This window comes from Eublepharis macularius, chromosome 9 (genome assembly GCF_028583425.1).
Source record: "Eublepharis macularius isolate TG4126 chromosome 9, MPM_Emac_v1.0, whole genome shotgun sequence".
NCBI lineage: Eukaryota > Metazoa > Chordata > Lepidosauria > Squamata > Eublepharidae > Eublepharis > Eublepharis macularius.
The window spans coordinates 69,681,605-69,708,580 of NC_072798.1; the positions used below are offsets into that span (position 1 = coordinate 69,681,605).

At 41.0% G+C, this 26,976-nt stretch overlaps 1 protein-coding gene across 1 annotated transcript in view; it reads right to left on the reverse strand.

Annotated features, from left to right (window-relative positions):
* The window catches only part of ARID2 (AT-rich interaction domain 2), a 130,181-nt gene that overhangs the window by 20,554 nt on the left and 82,651 nt on the right, over positions 1–26,976 (reverse strand). Inside the window, exons 8-15 of the mRNA XM_054988207.1 lie at positions 26,723–26,973; positions 24,886–24,982; positions 24,592–24,801; positions 22,290–22,451; positions 20,986–21,061; positions 14,340–14,474; positions 11,639–11,835; positions 8,186–11,079 (exon numbers count right to left, since the gene is read on the reverse strand). Coding sequence (XP_054844182.1) covers positions 8,186–11,079; positions 11,639–11,835; positions 14,340–14,474; positions 20,986–21,061; positions 22,290–22,451; positions 24,592–24,801; positions 24,886–24,982; positions 26,723–26,973 — 4,022 coding nt within the window. The remainder of the gene's footprint in view (positions 1–8,185; positions 11,080–11,638; positions 11,836–14,339; positions 14,475–20,985; positions 21,062–22,289; positions 22,452–24,591; positions 24,802–24,885; positions 24,983–26,722; positions 26,974–26,976) is intronic.

Sequence of the window (26,976 nt, forward strand, 5' to 3'; positions counted from 1 at the left end):
AGACTAGGATTTGCCTAGCCCTGGATTACACACCACTAGCGAAGCAAATCAAACAAACAATATACAGACATTGGCATTTAATAGAAGATCTTCCGGGTTGTAAAGACAAACCTCTGGTAGCCCACCGAAGAACTAGGAACTTCAGAGACCAACTTATTCATACAGATTTGATAAATCATAAACCACATAGGAATTTTCCTGAAGGGCATTATAGATGTGGAGGTTGCAACAGTTGCGACTTGGTCATGCCTGTCCAGAGGTTTAAAGATATGGGACTGTATTGGAGGGATTTCTCGAATTGTAACACCAGAAATGTGGTTTACCTTATTGTATGTATTTGTAATAAGATGTATGTAGGCTGCACTACCAGAGCCATTAAAACACGTATACAGGAACATCGCTCTAGAATACGTCGGGGAGTGGAAGACGCGCCCTTGGTCTCACACTTCCTGGCTTTGAAACATCGTGAAAATGACTTTGTATACACAGTTCTACATGTAAGCCAATATAAGGAAGAAGTTTTTATACAACGGGACTTGTTAAGAAAAGAAGCGTGGTGGATTTACAAACTGCACACGGAGGAACCACAGGGAATGAATGTTAGTTGCGAGTTGACATCTTATCTTTGAGGACTATCTGGGGACTCTGTTCCTTTAAAAACTGATAATGGTAATAGAGGAGAATTACGCAGCGATTTTTAAGGAAAGGGCTACTCCCTCTCTTTCACACACGCCGGTGAGCGAGTTGGAATTATGATAGAAGTGTTGTTTGATGCGCTGTATGTAAGTATGTGTTTGCAGAGCTATTGAATGAAGGCAGAATGGAGGTTTGTTTAATTTATATTGATTTGTACCTTTTTATGCATTTCTTACAGTTGTAACTGCTCTGAAGAAGGGGATACCGGAAACGGGACCTCTTGCTGGCTGACCCGTTCAGTTACAATTTTGAAAAATGTCTTTTTGAATCTACCAGTTGATTTTCTGTTAAAAATTGTATTGGGCAACCCAGTGGTGCTTTGTATATATTGATCTGTGTATGAAACTGTAGAAAACTGTATGAAATTGCACAGAGGCTCTTGTAGCTCGCTGATAAGTCTGTATGCTTCTGCAAACAATAGGGGCTCCTTTTGAATGTTCTACCGCCCCTTTGAGGTTTCTTATTGGAGTGTAAATATATATATTGTTATAGTTGTTCTAATAGAAGTGGCTAGAACAACTTTTTGACATCAATTATAGTGTGAGTAAATTTCAAAATTTTGCACAATACGTGTTTAACATTCTTTTATATTGATTAGTTAGTCGGTAACGGTTATCTTGGTGGTATGAAATTGGAACTGGCTGAGACCGGTAGCTGTGTGAATGTGGGAGTAGATTGTAGCCAGTTTATCAGGTCCTGTCAGCTTTTTACAGTTGCCAGCATTGGGACTGCAGATCAAGGTGCATACAAAAGTGGGGCCAGTGAGGAGACTGCTGCCTGTGGGGCCAAAAGATGAAGGGCAGTTATTGGAGGCCCATGTCTTGAGGAGGTCCCTGGGTTATTGTAGAACTGCTGGTTCCATGAGTATTTAGAAACAGTAAAGTCATCATTCTAATGAACTATAGTCCCCCTCATCTCCCTGGAAAGGTGAAATGAGGTGGTGGAGGCCTTTGAGGCGGATTAATGACCTCCTCCTCCATAATAATGGGGAGAGCTCGGGCCAGTGAGTGGCTACACTTTTTGTTGATTAGGTTTGCTTCTCGCCTTTTAACAGGAAGTTTGAGGGAGGTCCGTTCCGATGGTCGGATCCGGCGAGTGACGTTTCCTCCTGCGTTCGGGTGAGTGACCAGGAAGAGTACTGCTTGTGGCTGAATGGGAATTCAATAAGAAAAACAGTCGGAACCAACTGCTGATGTTTGTTCAGATCTGAAGATCTGGCCCCTTAAAACTGATGGTTGTGGTTCGGATTGGGCTGATGGCTCCATCGCAGCATATAACTTTACTGCTGGGTAAACAAGCTTGAGGAAACTTTTATCTCGCAATGTCATTTTAGGCCAAGAAGCTCTGTCACTTCTGGCAATCTGGGACAAATCAAACTGGTGTCTCCATCGTGGTAGATGACTTTACTGCTGGGTAAACAAGCCTGAGAGAGCTTTCTCCCATACAGCCAATATGTTGTGGGTTCCACCCAGAAACAGCACATAAAGATCACGCTCATCAATCTGAAGCATTTTATTTCACCTTGTGAATATTTTTCTTCCTTGAAACATAATGAAATTGAGAGATACACAAATGAAGAAAATCATGGTAAGCGAGGAGAAGAGCTAGGAAGAACCTCTCTCAATGGCAACAAAAGAAGAACTGAGGGAAGTGGGGGTGCTCTGCCTGTCTACCCACATTTCCGTGGGAATTCCTTTGCATGTGCAGTGGAGGCAAAGCGCCTCCTTACAGACTTTAAAAGCTAGAGAAATCTCTCCATGGCTGTCCTGCGCATGCGCAGCCCCAATATAGGGCTCCACTGAAGGACAACAATGAATCCATGGTTGCACGGAACTGTGGCTATTGAAAGACAAGTTAAAAGGCCAACTTGACATTTCATTCCATCATAGTTTCCCCACCCTTATTTTCAGGTGTGATGTCGTCTTCACTACCAGCAGAGGAGATGGTTATCATTGACTTCAGTGGACTTTGAAGGGTTTAATTCCGCTTTGGATCATGAAAAGCTATGGATATGACAATATCTGATTGTTTTGATGCACAACCTATACTCTGGACAAGAGTCTACTGGGACAGAATATGGGGAAACAGAATGGTTTCTAATTGGCAAAGGTGTCAGACAAGGATGCATATTATCTCTCTACCTGTTCTACCTTTATGCAGAACATATCTTAATGAAAACTCGATTAGATTTAGAGGAAGATGGAGTGAAAATTGGTGGAAGGAACGTTAACAATTTGAGATATGCAGAAGATACAGCATTACTGGCAGAAAATATTGAAGACTTGAAACAACTACTGATGAATGTTAACGGAGAAAGCACCAAACCGGGATTACAGCTGAACATCGATAAGACAAAAGTAATGACTACTGAGCAGGGTGGATAAAAATCAATGATTTTTTTAAAAAAATCAAAAAAATCGGATTTTTTAAAATTTAAATTGGATTTTTTAAAATTTAAATCGGATTTTTTTGATTTAAATGCTTTTTGAGGAAAATATATTACCATCCAAAGGTTATTCCATCATGAAATAAAGATTAGTTTTTAATTATGTAGAATAAGGCTGTATATGTTTAATTTTTTTGGTAAATAAATTCCATTAATCCATTCACAATGTCATGCTCTTCCAGAGGTTTTTGTAAGATTATTGGGCAGTTTCTCTGCCTACAAGATATTATCACAGATGCTTGGTTTTGCAGTTCTCAAAACTGAATTTGTGTCAGCTCAGCAGAGATCACATGCCTCTTCTTCACAGCAAAAATGTTATAACATGAACAGAGTTGAGAAAAAGACCTTAATCCTATTGTTCTACAAACCTATGAAGACAGAATCAACCCCTCCAGTGCTAAGTTTCAAGAAGTTCAGTGAATAGAAACAATCTTTTTCTGATTGTCTGGAGAATAGATCTGCACAAGAAGAAACTAAGTGTGAGGAGAGAGGGGCAAGCAGTACAAAATGAAAGTGAAACTTTTTTTAGCACAATACTGCACAAGCCTTTGGATCTTTTGTGTGTATGACCTGAGGTTTATCACATTCCTTCCTTGGAGGAAAAAACCTATAATGGCAGCAGGCCGTAAAAGAGACCCAGTTTGGGAATAGTTTAATGAAGTTCCTTTACCTATCGGTAAGGCAGGCATCTACTTGCATATTAAAGTTATACCAGCAAGAATTAGTCTTTATGTAGAAAACTATGATTTAAATCAAGCCTTAATGACTAGTGATTTAAATCATGATTTAAATCGTGATTTAAATCAGTTTGATTTAAATCAAATCCACCCTGCTACTGAGGAATTATGGAATTTTAAAGCTGACAGTGAGGAAACTGAAATGGTTCAAGATTTTCTATTCCTCGGCTCAATCATCAACCAAAAGGGAGACTGCAACCAAGAAATCAGAAGGCAGATTTGGAAGAGCAGTCATGAAGGAAATAACTAAACAGTTCCATAAGGGAACATGACCAAATTCACAGCTTGCCATGATATAACAGATAGGATGTTTTGGAGGTCTTGCATTCATAGGGTCACCACAGGATGGAAGCAACTTGATAGCACATAGCACACACACAATTCTGCTTCGGACTGCACTGTGTGATTCAAGTCAACATTCTTAAGGTAATTTCACATCACATTTTTGTAAAAGCTACACATTCTTATTTCTGTGACAATGGGATCCCAACTAAAAATAGAGAAAGGAAAAAATCCCAGATGTCTAAATCACCCTGGTTCTCCCCTATCCCCACCAAACAATGGACTGCTTTTTAAAATATATGCAGTAATAATTAAGAATACTGTCTTTTCTCATTACCAATGAGACCTGGGGTCCGATGCTAATAAAGATCAGTAGTGGATTCCACATTGTCCACGCCTCTTCTTTCACTCCAGTTCAGTAATCTCTCTCCCTTCAGCTCTTTACCAGCTTTTTTACCTTAACCTACACATTCACCGTGTCCCTAGGGATGTGTTTCTGAGGAGGGGAAACGTTCCTCCGTGCTTCAAATCATCTAAAGATTGTGCCCTTCTCACCTGAAAGGCCTGATGAATCAAGATTCTTTAACCTGCTAAATGACTGCAGGAGTCACAGAAGCAGGCTACTGCTATTGAACTAGACTCTCATGCAGCAACTGGAGGAATAATAAGCCTGTGATGTCATAATCATGCTAGTCAACAGTTTTCACTCTTAAACCAGGACTAGAGTTACAAGACAACTTTAACATGCATTTTCATGGAAATTAATGACTACAGCAATTATTCTCATTTCTTTAATGATTACACAACTGAGACTAGGACTGCCAGTCCTCTGCTGGGGATGGGGGATCCCTCGCTTCCACCCTCCACCCCCCTGCTTACCTGGCCAGTGGGGGAGGCACGGGCCTCCTGGGGGTGCGCTCCTGGGAGGCGCGACACCAGATCTAGCTGGATTGGGCCGCTGCAGAATGCGGAAGCATTCCTGCACTTGCAGTGGCCCGTTCAGGGCCAATCCGGGCCTGGATCGGCCTACTGCAGAGTGTTGGAGCACTCCTTTACTCCACAGTGGCTCAATTCCCCCCCCCCGGAGCATGGGAGCGCTCCCCGAGCAGCTGTGGCCCACGTGATGACATCACTTCCCAGAAGTGACGTCATCGCGCAGGTCCAGGAGCATGTGCATGAAAGACAACAAAACAGGTAGGTGACGGGTCCCCCACCTCCCACTGGCAACCCTAGCTGAGACTGGGAGACCTGGCAACCCTAGCTGAAACTGAAATCTGAGATTTAGTGAAATCTTCTGTTAAAAAGAAATCATTTAAAATCTTGGATTAGAGCAAGTCTTGGATTAGAGCAAATCTCTGTTTTAAGCTTTTCTGCCCCCTTGCTCTGATTCAACAAGAGCTGATGGACTTGCAATACAAGATACTGTCAGGGATGAGTGTGAATATAGAATATAGAGGTGTCAAGAGATTGCTCACTCTTTGAGATCAGGCTCTAAACCTCTCTCAAATCGTGATCAGAGCTATCAGTCCTGACATCCTCAAACCAGCAAAAGCCTCTGTAAGCACAGCTATGCTTACAGTTCTGCGCATCAAAGAACAATATTAGTTTTCACTGATAACATTATATTTGAATGGTTTTCAGACTTTGTAAGTTAAACTGCAGGCCAAGGAATCTCTATATAAGGAACTCGTACTCATTGTAATTGATTCTAGGCCATGTTTTAGGGCACAGTTCATATGGAATGCTGCTGAGCTTACTGGGACTCAGCATCCCTTTGCATGAACTGAAAAGACATTCTAGAACACACCCAAACCCTCTCTTGCATGTGAGTTTGCAGAGAAAACAAGCTGATTTTCAGGGAGAATGGTTTGACTGAAATAATGTTTCCTAAACAAACATGCAACTAAATCTAGCAACATGATCTAAAACTCTGGGCCATGCAGCCCACATGCTACACAATCATTTTTAAGATACATTGGCCTTCTAAACACATGAGGATACTAAGTTAGATCACTTAACTGAAGGTTAAAAAGACACACGTGGAAAAAGGCCTCCACAATAAAAAGGCAATTTGCATAACTCCAGAGTCAATAGGCAAAATCTGCCTATAAGATGGCAGAAGTAAAATCATAAATATGATTTTACTTATAGTATTAGTATAGTATTTATACTATACCTATAGTATAGTATTTATACTATACCTATAGTATAGTATAGTATAGTATAGTATAGTATAGTATAGTATAGTATAGTATAGTATAGTATAGTATAGTATTTATGATTACTAAAATCATAAATATTCATAATTTGAAAACTGAACACAGGTAGTTCGAGCAGTGGTACAAATATCACTCATATGGTCTCTACAGATGATACCTGGAAGACACATGAAGGCATCTCCTGGATTCTAATTAGAGTTGCCAACCTCCAGGTGGTGGCTGGAGATCTCTCAGAATTGTAACTGATCTCCAGACCACAGACATGAGTTCCCCTGGAAAAAATGGCTGCTCTGGAGGTAGACTCTATGGCACTATACCTCCTAAGGTCCTTTCCTTCCCCAAACCCTAAACTTTCAGGAATTTCCCAACCTGGAGCTGGCAACTCTAATTCTAATGCTAGTAGTCTTTGAATTCAGTAGGAAGTTCACAATAATAAATTCAGTATATGACTGACTATAAATAACACAGTACTGGTCTCAGAAGTCAGATGGGTTCTCCATTTTTACACAGTAAATTATCCTATTATTTAGTCTACAGTTTTAAGAGATTTTTATCTTAGATTTTAGCATGTTTGTTTGCATTAAATTCATTTTATTGAGAAACTATATTTTAAATTTTAGAAAAACTGAAAACTGTTTAAATTTTTTTTAAAGAAAACTTTATCCAATAAGAGGGTTCACAGAATAGAACAGATCTTTCAAGTTCCCATTACAGTATCGTGAACCTACCAAAAAGTCTCCCCTGAGCTTTTATGACTTTAAATTTTTGTATGCTGCCAAGAACTTGGTGGAGACAAATTAATAAATTAAATGGACACATTTCTGGATTACACACACTGATATGTAAAGGGTATTTCCCCCAATCTTTCTCCATGGTGGAACAGAAGGGGAAAAATGTTCCACGCATATAGCAGAATTTTTAAAAGATAAGCTGCAAATGCCTATCCCTGCACACCACCATTAAAATGCTCACATCTGGGAAAAGCAAGCAGTTTTACTTTATAATGTGGGAGTTCTACTGAACATAAGGGTCCAAAGAAAAGGTAATGATAAACAAGATACTTTATCACATCCATGATTTATATGTAGCCTTTCTGGTAGTGTCTCATTACTATGAAACCTACAATTTATCTAGTCAGATCACATAAATATCATTTCTCTGTGCAAGATCAGCAGCATAATAAGATGTATACAAGTAAAATAGTAGGATAAACAACATCTTTGTTAACCAGTGAACATATCTATTGATGAAAAGTTGACATTATCTTTCGTGCTCAAATTTCTTCTCTATTACAATAGATATGCACTATTTGAAAGCATATAGAAAAATAATCTGAAAACCCAGTTACACATTTTTTTATACAACGTTGTATACGTAGGGAATACATGCTGCATAAATAAGATACCAGCTGCAAATGGAGGCAATAAGATGCAACACACAGGCTTAAATATGACATAAGCAGGAATAAATCACTTTAAATCACTAAAATGCAGTAAAGAATCTCTTCATTTTCAGAATAATGAAGCAATTAAATAAAAGAAAAAACACTCTCTATGCATAATCAAATTACAAACCACACATTATTATAAGAGTAATTAATGTCAGCAAACTGAAACTATTTTCTTTGCGCAAACAAAAACCAGTGAAATCTACTAGATCGGCCGATGAGTATACAAAAAACCTTTGTGCACATTCCAAAGCAGTCATATGGAAATACAACATCTGAACGTTTACATCTCCACACAGTCCTGTATTTAATGAAGTCTGGCAGTAAATATAAGTGAACAAGGCAATACTAGACCTACCTGCGAGACCATACTTGGCATGTATGGTGCTGGATGCTGCTGTTGCTGCTGTTGCTGCTGCTGCTGCTTTTGCTGAACAGCACTTTCTATTGCTACTTTTGCTACAGTACTTGGATCTGCACCAGCTGGCACAGCAACCATGGTTGCACTGCAGCCAGCCTTGTTAGGGTCACTGATTGTAACAATTCTAACTCCTACTTTATTTGGGATGCCTGGAACAGTTTCCCTATCATTATCCTCTGCTGGCCTCTTTACAGTTTTGCATTCCGCTGTGCCGTTCGTCGACCGAACTTCAGATGACAGGGGAACCAGGGACCCGCGAGGTCCTGAGTGCGGAACTGCTATTATTTGATGCCCCTGTATAACAGAGGCCGTTGACTGTGGTGAGACAACTACACTTGGGCGTTGCTGAGGCACATCTGAATTCAAACTTGAAGCTAGAGGTCCATTCGGTAAATCGGCATTGGTACCACTAAGTTGCTGAGTTAACAGTTTTGAAGTTTCTTGCGTACTGCTTACCACAGAAGTAGTACCCAAACCTAATACAGGTCCGTTGGAAAATCTTTCCCCTTGATCACCTTTGGCAGCATCGTGTTGTGTGGCATCCAAATTCCCTTGCTGTTCTACTGGAGAGATCTCGCCATTTCCTACATGATTGGAAGTTTTGTGATTTGGAATGTTTTTGCTTAAATGGGAACCATCGCCTTTTTCAAAGTCACAGATTCCATTAACGAGGGGCTTCCTCAAATCACTTTTAATTTCCTGCATGTCCATTTGTTCAAAGTTCTGCTTTCCAACAGCTCCATTCTCACCCAAGTCTAATGACGGTCCGTTACTGACCTGTGAGAACTGATTGGCCTCATTCTGAGTTTTCCCTGAGTTAGCTGGAGGTAGACTGGAGTCATACTTTCTTCCATTTAGAAGACTTCCCATCTGTGTTTCATTTTCCTTTGCATCGCCATTGCTGGTGTTTGCAGCTCCTCTACGGCAAGAAGGGTTCTCCATAACCTCTATTTTACGCTCATGAATATGTAAACCTGTTGCCTCCTTTGCTTCTTCTTCCTTTTGGCAAATGATTTTATCTCCTTTGAATGGAGGAGCAGTAGCAGAACATGTTGATTGTCCAGCTAGAGGTGCCTGGGTAGGTGGAAGCGTTTGCACCTGAAGTCCAACTCCTGCCTGTGTTCCACTCATTGCAATTCCAGCGGGAGCAATGATCTGAGTTGCATTTCCCTGACTCACAGTTGCTGTAGCAAAACTAGTATTTGGCACAACTGTTATGGTAACCTGATTGCCAGAAGTCCCTTGGAAAATAGTTGCTGGGCTATTTGAGATTAACTGGCCTGGCAATATCTGTAAATTGGAAATGGGAACTGTTTGTACTGCTCCTTGGGGCTGGATTGCACCCTGGACCAACTGAACGTTTTGCTGCCCAACTAACAGTGGCTGAGCGGAAGATTGCCCTTGAACGCCAAACCCCGGTGTCTGGTTATTGGCCATCTGATAAACCACCTGAGGGCTGGGAGCTCTTGCATTGTTCGGAGGAGGGATCTGGGGTGCTGGGAGTATAAGCTTCCCACCAGGAGTAGAAGGACCTCGTTTTGGAAGCAACAGCTGTTTTATCAAACTGGATTCACTGGGAGGAGGCTGGCCAACCCCGGAGTTACTTTGCTGTGGCTGAACTTGCATCTGAACCTGCTGTTGCTGTTGGACTTGTACCTGTGGCTGGGACGGTGCTGGTGAATGCTGCTGCTGTTGCTGCCTCTTCACCGAAAGCATCTGGCTGACAGTGGGAGGAGGTCCTTGGGTCTGAGGGGTAAGAGATGGAGATGATATTACTGTGGGGACTTGATTATTTGAAATTGGTCCAGGAGATGGTGAGGAAGAAGGAGTTAGGTTTGGCTGCCCAGCCAACTGAACAGTTTGGCCAGCTGGAATCGAAGCTGGATTAGTAAGAACAATTTGGTGAATGGCTGGTGCATATGCTGGACCTTGCTGAGCTGGCTGGCTTACAATTACAACACTTTGTTGAGGTGGTGGGGGTTGCGGCTGCTGTGGTGACTGCTGGATGGGCTGCTGCACCACTGTTGTGGGAACTTGCTGAGAAGGCAGAGGCTTTGGTGCAATATTCTGAAACCCTACCCTAGATGTTGGTGGGTTTTGGACACCAGCAATAGTAACCACTTGCCCAGTTGCAACTTGGAAATTCTGGACAGTTGTAGCTGAAACTATACTGGAGGCAGAATTTGTTACATACTGCTGAGGGGCTATGATGACTGTATCTTGCTGCTGGTTACCAGCTGTGGACTGCTGAGATGATGTTTGTATGGGTTGTGATGATGTGGTGATGAGCTGTTGACCCTGGGAAACTGCTGAAGTGCATGCTGGTATGTTCTGTACTCTGCCAAATATATGACCCTGAGGTACAGCTTGTTGAATTACGGTAACAGGAGTGCCTGAGGGTATTTGTCCTGGTACTACTGCATGTAAAGGAGACTGCTGAATTACAGGTTGATGAAGCAAAGTCTGAGAGCTGACAACAGTGACAGACGGTTGGGGTCCTGCACTGCTATGATTTTGATTTGAAGTTTGGGCTCCGCCTCCTACAGCAATAGTAACAGGAACTGCAGACTGGGGAACAGTGCTCTGTATTACTGTTGTCTTGACAACGTCACAAGAAATTGGAGTTTTATTCTGTATGACAGTCACAGTGGTGTTTTGCTGTTGCTGACTGTGAACTGAAGGGTTCTGTGGTATCCTGGAAACAGTCTGTACCACTGTAGGTGCACCTTGAATGGGAAAAGACATTTGTGTTGCAGTTAGATTTGAAGACTGATTGTTAACAGGGGTCCTCTGAAAATGGCTTCCTACACTTTGTGGTCCATGTGGGAGTCCTGTTGACAAAACAAAAACCCAATGTGGGAACCTTGGTACTAATAACAAGCAACATTTCAAAATAGCACAACTGTTACATAAAATTACATACTTATTTCTTTTATGGTTCTCTGCAGCCCATTTTGCCCCATCCACAGGAGTAAGTAGGTACTTTTGGGCACTATCAGTAGTTTGTTATAACTTTGGAGTTGGAGATAGGATTTAAGAGGTTCAGTGCTAAGTGACATTAACAGCTTTGTTGGTCAACACTGACATTTGTTAAAACGAAGACTCCCACACAAACCCACTCACCCGACAAACAATGAATGAAATACTACATTATACTGGGGGCTAGTTCATGCATCAGCCCAGCAAACAGAACACTGTAAATTAAGAAGAACACGACACAGCAACCCAACCTGCTGCATGCCCAGTCATGTTCCACACTCCCACATGCAGCGGGGAAGTAAAAGGAACATAAGCCTAACACTTGTTTCCACTTGGCCAATATGTTAACCAATGCCCCTACACTCTGCATTTATGATCACATACCATACAATATTCTCAGTAAATGAATACCTGCTGGTGAAGGAGACGGAGATGCATCAGGAACAGAATCAACCCGGAGGACAGGAGCTGAAGAAGTTTGTTGCTGATAGTACATCTGAATAGGGAGTGGTATAGCCCTCCTTTTTACTCCTACCACATGAATATGTGCCTGCCCATTGTTATTTGGATCCTCTACTCTCTTCACTGAATGATTTGGAAAGACAGTTCTGTTGAAGACAAGCAGATATATATTATTGGCAGCAAAAACATACCAGTTTTATATTCCTAGTATCAGTTTCATATCATTATCTTCAGTAGTATATTTAATTCTCAACATGACCCCATCTGTGGATACTTAAATCTAGAGACTGGACCCATAAACAGACAAGACAGATCTTTCTACAAACCTGAGAAAAGTCTCAGGTTCACAGATAAATCTGAAATCTTAAAATAACAAAAAGTGGGGATTAAAAAAAGATTTTAAAAAACCCAAATAACAGAAGCTGCACATGTACCTTTTTAAAAAATGAAGTCCTCTGAAATCTCAATAGCCATTGTGGAGGTTGCTAAGCAATCACAATAATAACGCCAGCTTTGAGTAAAAGGAAGGGGAGGAGTAACTATTTTTGCCTCCCAGTCCTCCCTTGCTTCCCTCCCTCCTGCCCTGGAGGGAGCACTCATCTGGGCTAGGCCCAGCAACAACTACCAGGCAGCTAGCTACAATGCAAGTTGTGCAATCTACCCAGGTGAATCGATAGCTGTAACTTGATGTCACACAACTTGTCTGGACCCAACAGCAGCCTCCATAAACCTTGTGTGCCTTTGCCAGGCCCAGTGGGAGCCACCACACAACTCACTTGAGCAACTTGCTACCATGTGGTTTTTGCAACCTGGTCAGACTTTTCTCAAGGAGAGGAGGCCAGGGAGAGGGAAGGAAGGAAAGCTTGACAGCCAGTGTGGTGCACTGGTTAGAGTGTCAGAATAGGATCTGGGAGATCCAGGTTCAAATCACCACTATGGAAGCTTATTGGATGACCTTGGGCCAGTCACACACTCTCTCAGCCTAATCTACCTCACAGGGATTGCTAATCTACTTCACAGTGATTGCTAAGAGGATAAAATGAAGGAAAGGAGAATGATGTACACTGCTCTGGGCCCCCATGGAGGAGAAAGGTGGAGTATAAATGAAATACATAATAAAGCTGAAGACTGTGGGGGGAAGATAAAAGACAGGTTGGTGAGTAGGAAGGAGAGAAGAAAGAAAAGGAAGGGAAGAGGATAGGGAGTGGACCAGGAGGACAGAAAGAGGAAATAGTGTGAGGAAAGAGATACAGGGGGAAATGAAGTGACCTCTGCAAGGCTTTGCAGGTTTCCCACTTGTTATATGCAGTTTTGAACACGGCCAAAAATGCAACAGAAAATCCACATAATAAGGTCATATACAGAGATGGGGATGCTTTAACAGACCTAAGGGGAACCCCCAAGGGGTGCAAAAAACAGACATGCAGGAATTGGGTCCTGGAAAAAGATGCAAAAGAAAAGTGTGGGAAACAGGAGGAGAAGAGTCTGGGTGAAAAGAGACAGAACGAGAGGAGGGTAGCTGCAAAAAGGAAGAGTGGGAAAATGGGGGGGGGGGTAGGGAAAGTTGAGGCTAGTATGCCCCCTGAAAGTTTCACAAGTCCCAGCTTGAATTGTCTAAATATTGTCATAACCTTTTCAGTAAAGGATGTCATTTCTGAAAGCAATGGTTGGACATTTCAATTTCCTGCCAAAAGTGAGTGTTTTAAAAGTGATTATTATATTATTTCTTTCCAGCAAATGATGTTGAGCACAGTAATTCTTAACTGGCATTCCAGTATCAAGAAAGTATGAGCAGGGACCAAAAAAATGACGTAGGTCAGTCAAGAGAGGAGGAAGCCATGTACATGAGAAGGTTGAGAGCAAGACAATAAAGGAACTCTGGAAGCAAAGTAGTAATGAGAATTGGAATGGTATAGTGGTTAACGTGTCCAGCTAATACCTGAGAGAACCTAGTTTGAATCCTCACTCTGCTATGGAAACTCTTGGGCTTATCACACTCTTTCAGTATACTTTACCTCACAGGTTGTTGTGAGGACAGGCTGGAGAACTGTAAAGATATGCAATAAGCTGCTTTGGGTCTTCATTGGGAAGAAATGTAAGATTTAAATAATAAATAAATAAGCAAATTAATAAATAATGTGGGCCCATGAACCAATGTTTTTGAAACTGAGAATGAGGCAATGAATAAACTTAACTTTCTAACATGAACTATCTCCAAAGAGAAACAGAGTATGTATAAATGGTTTTATGTTGCACTAGAGAATTTTATTATTGCGATTTAAGGACAAAATTCAACAGCTTCAAGGATAAAACCACTTTATACTGATGTAAACTGTTCTAAATTTCTTTGTTTACATCATAGGGCTACCTTAAATTACCAGGTTCAAAGGAAGCACTTGCAGAGTCTTGACTGAAAAGTATTAATTCTCAAAAAATAAAAAATAAAACAATAGAACAAAAAACTCATATTGAATGTTCATACAGCCTTTGAAAAAATAAACAACAAAAGTGACATCTTTATCAAAAGTTTTAGACTAGGCATACACAGAGCACACTTTCTCCTCAAATTTTAAGTTGGCAATCCCAATAAACTGCAGAACGATACACAATTCCAGGATATGGCTTATTGCAAGAGTAAATATTATCTTACCGAAGACATTTATAAAATCCAGTTGATGTTAGGATTCCACCTCGAGCTAGTTTACTGCAAGTAGAGAGATATTCAGAGTACATTTCAGCTCGGGAGACTGAACAGTCTGGATTTACCTCAAAATGGGCATTCAACCTAGTGAGAGAAATGAGAAACAACTAAATAAACAAGTTTTTAATGTTGGATTTTTTCCCTAGAACCTTAAACCAATGAACACATGGAATTTCTGAAAACTGTAATGGTTAACAGGGTTGTACATACCTGTAACTATTGTTCATCAAGTTCTTCTGTGCAGACACACATGGGACTGCGCATGAACAGGCCTGCTGTCAGAGAATTCTCCATCGCTTTGTAGAGCTCCTGAAGGGCCGTTGCTCACGAGCCTCACAGCAACCGTTTCCCCCCTAAACAGTCAAGTGACCTAACGGCGAGCAACAGCCCCTTCCCTCAGTTCTCGTATGCTGCCGCGACTCCCAACTAGGCTTAACCATGTAGTTCACAGCAGGGTAGGAGGGAGGGATGTGTGTCTGCACAGAAGAACTCAATGAATAGTTACAGGTATGTACAACCCTATTTTCATTGTCGTTCTTCTGTGCATCTGCACATGGGAGAGTACCAAGCTAGACACAATAAGGAGCCGGGGTGAATCTCCAATTCAATTTTATTAATACAACAAAGCAGTAACTACTGCAAGCAACAAGTGTAATATGTACCAAAGTTAAACAGTTGGAAACTTTGCAATTTAGAAGGATCAACCATAGAAGATAACACTGACAGCAAAGAACAGTATGTCCAACAACTAATACTCTATAAGAGTCTCACCTATAGTAGAGCCCATAAAAACAGTCCAATACAGTACAAATCTTTACAGTGAAGGTTGCATAGTTACCAAAAGATCACCTTGCACGTTCTATTTTTCTTTTAGAAAAACAAGGATTGAAGAATAGCCCTTGCCACTGCAGCATCCTGGCTTGCATTCACATCCACAGCATAATGCTTCACAAATGTATCAGCAAAGGACTATGTCACTGCCCTACAAATGCTTGTGTTTGGGACACCCCTGAGTAAAGCAGACTAAGTTGCCTGTGACCTAGTAGAATGAGCCCTTAGAAGTAATGGACACTGTACCTCAGCCAAGGTGTAAGCCTTCACAATGGCCGAAACAATCCATTGTGACACTGTCTGGGAAGAAGCTTTCTTGCCTTTTTCAGATCCTCCAAAACAGAAAAAAGATGCAGACTGTCATGAAAGACCTTTGTTCTGTCTATATAAAAAGCTAAAGCTCTTTTGATATCTAACGTGTGAAGATCCTTTTCTCCTTTAGATACAGGGATAGGAAAGAACACAGGTAGAGAAATATCTTGCGTTAGAAAGCTGTTACCACCTTCGATAAAAACTGAAGGCTGAGTCGTAAAACCATCTTATTAGAATGAAATTTCAGAAACAGTGGGTCAGCCCTAAGTGCTGCTAGCTCACTGACTCTTCTGGCTGAAGTGATAGTGACCAAAAATGCCACTTTGTAAGACAACATGTCCAATGAACATGTTGCTAGCGGTTCAAAGGGTGGTAGCAATAAGCCGCGCTAACACAAGCGACAAGGACCACTGGAGAACCAGTGGTGATACAGGCGGTTAGAGGTTAAACATCCCCTGCAGGAACTGGTGGGACTTTAAATGGAAAAAAACAGTCTGCCCATCAACCTGGTGATGAAAGCAGAGATGCCAAATGTACTTTTAATGATGTAACTATTAAACCTCAATCCTTCAACTCACATAAATAATCAAAAATCATGTCCAGGGGACACTCAGCAACAGCAAAATCCTTTGATGCTGCCCAGGCTGAAAACGTTGTCCACTTGGCAGCATAAGATCATCTAGTGGACGGCCTTCTGGCATTCAATAAGACCTGTTGTACCTGAATGGAAAAATTTAAAGGTGGGGATAAATTCGCCAAGTTGTTAGGTGCAACCTGTTCGGTTTGTGATGGAACAGAGTTCCACTCAGAAGGAGATCCAGCTGCTGGGGTAGTCTGACATATGTCCGTTTGGACAGCTCTAGAAGTCTGGGTAACCACACCTGTCTGGGCCAAAAAGGTGTTATCAGTATGCAGTTGGTGTTGTCCCTCTCTATCTTGCAGAGCACCCTTGCAATGAGAGGAATCGGAGGAAACAGGTAGTGTAACTTGTTTGTCCACATGAGTTGGAAGGTGTCCCCAATGGACAGAGGGTCGCTTCCTGCCCTGGAGCAAAACACCCTTGCTTTGGTATTCTCTGATGTTGCAAAGACATCTATCTCTGTACCCCATAGATTGAAAATGGGAGCAAGATATTTGTCGTTCAGCGCCCACTCATGGTTTGTCACTAGTACTCTGCTGAGGACATCTGCTTTCGCATTGTTTGAACCTGCAGTGTGTATAGCCTGTACAGACACATTGTTTGAAACTGCCCACTGCCAAATAACCATGGCTTCCTTGCAGAGTGTCAGGGATGCCATACCACCTCGCTGGTTTATATAATACATTGCCGTGGTGTTGTCTGTTTGAACCAACACATTTCCATTTCGGAGAAAAGCTGTAAATGAGACAAGCGCAAAGCATATAGCTCTTAATTCCAACAAATTGATGTGTAACTCCTGTTCTCTCACAGACCACACATCTTGAACAAACATAGCATTACAACAGGCACCCCAATCATGTAAGGACGCATCAGTAGTTACAGTAACATCATGGTGCGCATAACCAAAGGGAACCCCTCTAAACAAGTTCCCATTATCTGACCACCACACCAAGGACAGAACTATATGTCTTGGCACAGAAAACTTTACAGAGGGAGAATGTACAGAAGGTCTGTATTTCCTAACAAACCAGTTTTGGCATTCCCGCATGTTAAGTCTGGCAAAGGGCACCACCAATGTCACAGATGCCATATGCCCAATTGAATCTTGGAAACGATTCTTAGTCAGATCTGAGATCATAGATTTAAGTGATCTCACTCTTTCCTGTGGCAAGAAAGCCTTTGCCATATTAGAATCTAATACTGCCCCAATATAGGATACAGTTTGACTGAGTTCAAGTTTGGACTTCTCAAAATTTATGAGAAGACCTAGGTGCGTACAACCAAATCTATATCCTGCAACAACCAATCCCTTGTAGCTGCCACTATAAGCCAATCATCCAACTACGGGAAGATTGCACATCCCTGCTCCCTGGGAAAGGCCACTACAGGTGCCTCGCACTTCATGTATACCCGTGATGCACTAGATAATCCGAAAGGGAACACCTTGTAATAGAAAACCCTGTTATGGTAGAGAAACCCCAGATATTTCCAATGTTCCTTTTTTATGGTAATATGAAAGTATGCATCCTTGAGGTCAAGGACCACAAACCAATCACCACGTTTCAGCAAAGGTAGCACCTCATCAGTGGTGCTAGAGAAAAGCTGGTCACCCTCGAAGGGTAGGATCTCAATCTTGGTTCTTGTCTCTGGAGGAAGAGCTGTCGATCGTAACCAAGAATGCCTCCTAATCAGCACAGCTCCAGCCATACCTCGAGCTGAAATATCTGCGGCATGGCTTCCAGTGTTCATTTGTTGTTTGGCGAGGCGGATAGCCTCTGTCTGAAGCAATGAAACAAACGCCTTCTTATCCTCCGGCTGGTCTGCAACATACAAAGACAACTTCTTCCAGAGATAAATTTGGTATCCTGCCATAATCATTTGGTAGTTAGCAATGCGTAAATTTAAGGCAGACATTGAGTACTGTTGCCTGCCCATGCCATCAATCTTCTTTCTTTTCTTATCTGGTGGAGTAGAATGAGAACCAGATCTGCGCTGTTGAACCTCCTCTGCTACAAGAGAAGATGGGGGAGGATGCTTTATCAACACCGGCCAGGTGTCCTGCTTAATCTTATACATTTGTTCTATTCTTTTAGATGTAGCAGGCAACGCCACAGGTACCTTCCAAACTTTGGTCACTATCTCCTCGAGGCCCTCTAGGATATGAAAACGAACTGTAGCAGGAGAGTCACCATAAATGCAGCTCAACAATTTGTCCTTGGTTTTGGGGCCAGAAGAAGACATGTTGATAGGTAAAGCCTTTGCCATCCAAGTCATCTGATCGGAATACATACACAAATTTTTGTATGGTGAACCAGCACTCGGACCCACATTGACGTCAGGCGACGGATCCGAAGTTGATTCGGATCCGATGTCAGATTGATCTGCCTCAATGTCTTCTTCATCAGAGCCATAGGACAACTGCATATGTTCTGGGAACAGTGGAGGCAACAACCCACGACCCGTCAACATTGAGGGCCTTGGATCCGAGAGACTGCAACCCGATGGAGTTCCCTGCCATTGGCAATGGTACGGATTGGGAACACAGCAAGCATGATGATGTTGTAAGGCCAACGACTGCCTTGGCTTCAAAGGCCTCTTGTGTTCAGATCCATGCTGGCTGCGATGAGACTGTGCCGGAGACAACAATGTCCTGGAAGACTCATGTTGAATACACTGAGGGGATCGTTCAGCTACTGGAGATGGATCCTTGCACAGAGATCGCTTTGTCTCGACTCCAGATGTGGTACCCAAAGCTTCCTCGGTCAATGGAACCGTCTCTGATTCCGGCAACTCACCCTCGGAGACAGATCGGTCGGGTGAGTGCAGGGATGGAGTGTGAGAAGTGATGAGAACCACGTCATCAATGCACTCAGGACACAGAGACAGAGGATGAGGAGTCAAGGTCGAAGCTGACCGAAACAAATGTTTCATCTTCTTCAATTTTTTTGCAGACGGTTCCGATGCAGCTCTTGGATCCGAAGCACATTTGCTCAATTTCTTTCCCGTCAGAACCAACCCACGACCGGAGTTGACTTTGTCGAAGCTGCAGAACCTGCTATGGAAAGTCGCTCAGTAGAAACCAAAGTTTTCAGAGTTGACTCTGTTGAACACCCCTTCTCTGAAGGGGCCTTAGGCCACTCTCTTTCCATGAGCACTTTCTCCTACAGTGCCGCTATGAGATGTTGAGATCTCTCATGCCGTGCCTTGGGAGTGAAATTTTGGCAAATCTTGCAGGCCATAACATTATGACCCTCACCAAGACACATGAGGCAGAGCTCATGCTCATCTGTGTGAGTCATCTTTGTGCCGCACTTGGAGCAGCGTTTGAAGAGAGCTGTAGAAGCCATACTGAGGACAGATGATGCAGTACCTCAGAGAAATCGTGGTCTAACAAGCTGGGTCAAAGACAGTGAGAACAACCAGAGTCCAAATCAGTGCGCAAAATCATAGTAAAAAAAAATCAGTCTAAGTCCAAACGAAGCCGAAAAAAGCAGAAGCAAAACGACAGTATGGAGCACAAAGTGAACGTTCTTCTCCAAGCAACAGCAAGAAGAGAAGGGGCTGTTGCTCATCATTAGGTCATGTGACCTAACGGTTGCTGTGAGGCTCGTGAGCAACGGCCCCTGAGGAGTTCTACAAAGTGATGAAGAATTCTCTTACAGTAGGCCTGCACATACACAGTCCCATGTGTGGCTGCACAGAAGAACGACGATGAACTAAGTGCATTCTAGGGTGCAGCTTCAGTTCACATGTGGCACTGGCCAGCCTTCTGGGCCATGTCATTATACTGTGTGAAAGGCCCTCCCCATAGCTGCAACGCTATTTTAGGATTCCCTGACAAATGGTGAATATGGTCAGCCACTCATATGTATGGCTGTGCATACACTACTGCTTGAATAAGAATATACAAATTCCTTATTAGCATATCTGAAATTAATCATGTCTCTTACTCAGGGTTATATGTGATCTCATGCAAAACAAGTTGAGATTAAAATGTTCCACCCAAAGGTGACCTGATAAAAGTATTGTGTTAAATCTGTGATTTGTATATCATCTTTAGAAAACTTACCAGTGACTATTGAATAATGTACAAATCTGCTTAACATAACACAACTCCTGAAAATGTTCATCTTCAAGAAAGTGTTCAGACACTGGATGCAACTCAGGCCTTTTCAGCATGGGCAATTTTTGCTACTTTTGGCCTCATACCACTTTTTTTTTGTGCGCAGGAACAAAATTTGCAAGAGAAACCGTGAAATGCTACGTTGAAATCTGAAGGAGGAGTTAAACATCTGGAATTCAGAAGAAAAGCCAAAGAGGTATGGGGTCCAAAGCAGCAAAAATCGCCTTACTTGACCAGAAAGCAACAATATTCTTCATTTCCCTCTTAGGGCATTGTGAAATCAAAATCCACGTTGTTAAGATAGGATTTAATCCTCTTCACTCATACCAAGCAATTAAAATGCAGAGGAATGTCACCCAGCCACTCTTGAAAAAAGACTCAGGTATTTTAAACAAAATATTAAAACATAGGATTTAAGTTTCTCTAATGGGATTCTATTTTAGCTCCATAATTTTAGCCTAAGGTTAAGCAAAACGGTAAAAGCTGATTATGAATAATTCTTTACTATATGTTGAATTTTCAAATTAACTGTGTAATGTTTTTCCAAAAACAAGTTTAACATTTTTGCTTTTATAACAAACAAAACAGATCAGATTATTTTGTGGGAGATAGGAAGACATTCCTCTGAGGTGGGCTCCTTACCCCCCCTTCTCCAATTATTAAATGCTTAAATAGAATTTTGTGCTTACCATTGGCATGCAAATTTTTCACTGTCTATTTCTACTATCCCTGGTGGTGGAGCAACATGTTGTGCTGCTCTTGACGCTATGGAAAAGAAATACAAGTCAGGGGGGAGGGGTCAAGGATTTTAGCAATAGATATTAGTCCTGTTTTCTATTTGATTCCTATACACAGTGGTATGGAAATATCTGTAGCATCATCATCTCTGTCCTAAAGACTGTGGAAATTAGTGAATTCTGAACTCCATTTATCAGCAGAAGCACCTGGAGTCACTTGGCAGGAGGCCTGGAAAATAAGTTTCCTTTGATTGCTATTGACTCTGGTTAACTTAAAATATGCAAACACCGCTGATAGTCCATTTCAGACTTAAGAACAAGGCCTGTTCTTATGCAAGGGAATCAGTACAGGGCTCCATAAGGCTCCCTCCCCTTGTGAACGGGCACTGTGGTGCTCACAATCCATGACTGGAACAGGAGCACAGTGCTCACCATCTTATTCTCATCCAGTGCTCCCTTTTACCCCATTCATAACTCTCAGAATTCCCATTCCCATATCAAGAAGAGAGAAACTGGCACATTTTCTTGCCCCCTTCAGGATTCATGTATGATCTAAAGGAATATTACACAGTTTTAAATAGTTGTTGTCTTGTACTTTGCTTTTCATAGGCACGTAGACCACGGAGAAGAAACTAAATTTCTAATTTATACCAAAAGATCCCAATCACATATGAGCAAAACCAGAACTAATAATTATATATGCTTACAATATTTTAAAAATTAAAGTATGCATACTTTGTAGTTTCTCTTTGCTGTTTCTGTCTTGCATGCAATAAGAATCCATACTGAGTAATTTCATGCAAATTCAGAGTGAACTAGCTAAATATTAAGATTTCACAGTTAAGGTTTCTACTCCTATTATGTTACTATGAACCTTAATAGTTCAGAAAAATAGCCATAGTGACAAAAGTACTAAATAACCAGCAGCAGGTGGTACTTTTCTTCATGTTCAGGAGTTACAACAAAGATATAAAAAATGAATATTTGCCTATTTTACTTCAACGGCTAAACAAGAACTAGTTTTGAAGCCACTTTCTGTTTAGAGAGCTGGAGACAACAGACTCTTGAAAACTGAGTTTGGGGAATCAACATTTTTTTCTCTGCCCATAGTTTCTATGGCAGTGCTTTATAGAGAAAGAAATGCTTCACAGGGCATATCCAAATATTCTGTTACCACTACTACTGAAGTATGGATTTGGTGTGTGCCAGACCATAAAGTTCTATATTAAAATCTATTTTACTTGAGTAATACTAACCTGGGGGAGCGGGTGCCTGTGCCGGGACCTGCTCCACTGCCTGTGGTCTAATTTCAGATAGAACTTGGTGGTTGGTACTTTGATGTTCAACAAGTTTGACTGCACTGAGTGCATCTGGTCCAAACATCTGGATGTCCATTGAGACCAGACACACCAATGTATCTGAAATGTTAATGATCAGTTATGATTACACAACCAAGACATAAGCACTCACTAAAGTTTTATATTTAACAGTATCCAAAGTAACTTTTCTATTATATATTTTTGGTATAATAAGCAAAATTCATGAATCTGCTTCTCAAGGGATTCTAAGACCGTATCGGTTTCCCTTTATACTTATTATTCAATGATGTGAAGTCATAGCAAGAACTATTTCTTATTCACATGGCAAACGGTTCATAAAATCTTTAATCTGGTAAAGAACCTACTAGATTGTACAGATTTTGAAAAAACTGCTTAGAGAAATTGCTTCTAGCATCCATACTAATACAGGCAGAACATTAAAAACTCCAGCTGCTCAGGCAGTGGTAGCTCCAGCTTTCTCCTTTGCCCGCTTCTAGTCCACAAGAACATAATGTTGTTGGTACAAGCACAGATAGCATTCATGTCTTTAGGGAGGAATTTAACCCTCTTCATTTTTTACTTTTCTCATTTTCCCCCCAAACCTTGGGGGGGGGGGCTCTGCAGAAGGATACCCCCTACCTGAAACTGGTCCTGTTCTCGGGCTCTACATGGCGTCCAGAATCAGCACTAGATATAGGAAAACTCCTGTGTACACTGTAGACATATACACTTTCAAAGATATATTTTGTTCAAATGTATCTGATTTTGTCCATAATTAATACGTATAATGTGTATGATAATATACATCATTGAAAAGTTCAATGTTTTCAGTGTTACAGAGTTACAGCCAAACATGATGATAGTGACAGCATGTGACTATTTCGTCCCAAATCATACAGTTTTTGTTTTACTAAAAAATCTTGAGTTTTCTTTTTTCAATTTTTTTCCTCCCTTTCAGATAGCAAAAATATGCTAAGTTAGCTAACTTCCAGCTCTTTTTAGTACTGGGCATGTTTTGGAATTTTTCTGGTAGAAAACTAGGGCATTTATATATTTATATTTCATAAATAAGCCAAGCAATACCACTGTATATACTAATTAAGTTGTAAATTATGCATTCTGTGTTATTAAACTAGAAAAATAAATACATTTTTAAGTATTACATGTATTTTTTCCAACAACATTTTTTACTAGAAAAACAGCTTCCCCAAAGACAAGGGGAGAAATGTTATGTACAGAGTTTGGATCTAGACTAACAGTGAAATCCTAAGCAGAGTTACTCCTGTCTAAGCCCACTGAAATCACTGTAAATTTCTCAGTGGCAGAATGGCAATTTCCTGCCTCTCCCCTTCTACTACAGTTCACTGATCTCCATGAAATAAAGCTCCTAGGGGATAGGTGAACCTGAAGAAAGTCATGAGGGGGGGTCCACAGTTGGAATGGGGGAAATTCAGCAGAAATCACCAGTTTAGTCTGGAATCAACCCACTGTATCTATCTTATACATTACTTTTGTAACAACTCAAATACTAAAATGAGACGAACGTAAAGCAAGCGAGTTTACACTGAATAATTTATTTTGTGTGAATAGTTTGAGGTTCCTTATGCAGGTTATTACAACTTCTCATTTATATAGCACTTTGCAGATTTAAAGTACTTCAAAGAATTGATTATGTTCATGCTTAGGAGGCAATGGCATGAAGCCGGTGACTGTGGTTGAAACCAGATAATTGCAGGAAGAGTTCTAATTCATGGAAAGGATATTACCCTGATGTGTCCCCTAAAAAGCCAGTTCTAAAGGTAAGAGGATCTCTTAAAATGTGGGATAACGCAGAGGTTGCATGCTGCCAGAAACTGTTTCTTTTGCTCAATTCTTTGCATAGAGGAGACATGCCTTCCTGCTACTGTCCCAATGCTACATCACATCCAATTCTTCATCCTTTGAAGAGTAGCTTTTAAGGAAAGGGTTTTCTGTGGGGAGCTGCCAAAAGATGGGGAACTTAACAAATTTTCTTTCCCGGGATCCAGCTCTATAAAACCAATTTTACAAATAGGAAACTGTAGCTAAGAGACAGTGGCTTGCCCATGGCCACATAGCTATAAGGAGTCAAAGGCATGGGAGGGATTTGGTCCTCATAAATAAAAGCCCAACTCTCCACACGGTAGCAAGTTTATCAGTTTAACATTACTTCTGGATCCTGGTCCAAGATACTGCTTACATATTTAAATTTCTCACTTACCTATACTTTTGTCAACTTTAGCTATTTTTGTACAGGCCACTTCCCCCATTTCAGTGAGCATGTAGAGCACCTCAAGAGCAGATATTACAAGAAGTACATCGGGCAAAGTGAGATGACAGATAATTTCCTTGTAGGATTCCTGATCTACATATTCACAAATTAAGACACCATTGTCCTCAGCTTTACAAAGATTTCCCAAGATTTCCATGCCTGAAACACAAACAGAATATTTTAGAGGCCAAACAAAATTATCAAGCCATTAAGACTAAAATAAATAACTAGATAAGAGCTTACCCCTCATTTTTAAGAACCTATCCCTCGACATTAAGCATTTTGTAACAGTATGAAACATTAGATGAGTTGTTTTGAAATCAACAGGATCCAACAGAAGCTGAGGAAAAAAATAAAATGTTACTTGACTTCTGTATTTATAATGGAATTATTCACACCGTAAAATTAATAATTGAGTTACTTAAAAATCCTGTTCAATACTCATTTACTACACATTGCTTGGAACATGGTATCACTAACGTGAACAAGAAATTCCTATTCGTTTAACTGACATTATAACCATTGTTGAATTCAGTGTCATGCATGAAATTTCAAAGGAAGAAGGATCTTACAGTGTGATCCTATACATATTTATTCAATAGTAAGTCCCACTGAGTTGACTGGAACTCACTTCCAAGAAAAATGTACAGGACTGAAACCTACATTTACTCTTAGCATTTCAGCTCTAGATTTGGATGAAACCAGCTGTGGTTATTAGTGGAAGGTTCACCTATACTTTTTTAAGATTTCAGGAGGGAAAGCATTAAATAGATAATTCTGGAATTTGAGGAAATTACTTATGTCCTCTGAATAGAAATAGCTGGATGTAGTGCCCTTTTCAAACATACTACAATGGCAGTATAGGGCAGTTGCATCATTTTTCATTGCATTAAGTGCTAAGTGCATAATGGGAATGAGCTTGGAGAATAATAGTTAATCCTGAATCGTGTTTGACTCCAAACTACCAGCAATGTGTGGCTTGTGATTTTAACAAAAGATATTACAAGCTGGGAGCCTGCTAGGAATCATAGAAGGGGAAAACGATTTGAAAATCTCATCCCTTTCCCTACAATTTCTCCTTCAATGATTTTATAAATTCTCAAGGAGCTGAGCATGCTAATTTCCCCTCCCTGCTTCCTATTCCATCACTGAACATTATGTGCTCCTGAAGTATATTGAGTATTTATCAGGCTGATCTCCCCTTTCTTTTATTATTCTGCATGCCCGAGGTATCCCCAAATACAGAGAGAGTCATTTTGCTGTTCCTGAGAATTGGTATGGAGGCCAGTCCCTTTAATATTTGCTACAGTCCTAAAAAGCCGTAGACTGAATATAGTTAGGGCATGTACATACATTTAATTTATACTTGAAGAATTATCAGGAATTATCTTTCCTCTTGTTTTCCTTGCTGACAAAATATAGTATATTTTGGGTGTTGTTAGATGAAACTCTGCAATCCTAAACTACACCCTTCTAAGTCAACTGGAGTCAATAGGCTTAGAAGGGTGTGACATTTCTTAGAACTGCACTGCTAATTCCTTAAGCCTATTAACTGTCAACAAACAAAATATATAGCTATTATTTGCTTACTTTAATTTTTAATCTATCCTTGCAACCAGAGCTATGCAATGCCATCCTCAAGAAAGCATACAAGTACAGATCATGAAGGGCACTGAGACATCATGGACAGTGTTCAGAGAACAAAAATATCCATATAAATATATTGGGATGGATCCAAACGTCTATGAGGAAGATCTTCCCTACCTTCTCCCTCCTTGAACATTCCCCAGTAACCCACCCCCCCGCCAGCCAATGCTGAAGGACTCTCCTGAGCAATATGCCAGGAAGCATGCAGAACTGCAGAAATCAGTGAAAAATGGGTAAAATACCTCCCCTTGGCATCAGCACAAGCTCAGCTTTCAGCATTGACTGTTGGGGGGCACACAGGCTGCTGGGGAAGGATCCACTTCCACACACTTATTCCTTCGTGGAAGTTTGGATACACCTATTGTCACTGAACATTTTGAAGAGATATACTCACAGAAGTTTAATGGTAGCATCTTTCATATTTGTTCCTTACCTCTGCTGCAATGTTTCCTAACGTGTCAAGCCCCAACTGTCTTAAAGAAATAAAATGACTGTGAGCAGAGAGTAACAGGAAACGAAGACAAGTACGATTAGCTGCCAATAGCTTAACATTCCCCTCCTCAAACGAAAGATTTCGTAAAATCACTGCAATCTGGAGAACTCGTTGTCCTTCGATATCATTAATGCCCAACTTGCGTGGTGGATGAAATAAAGACTCCCATATCCAGTCTTCTGTTTGAGTATCTA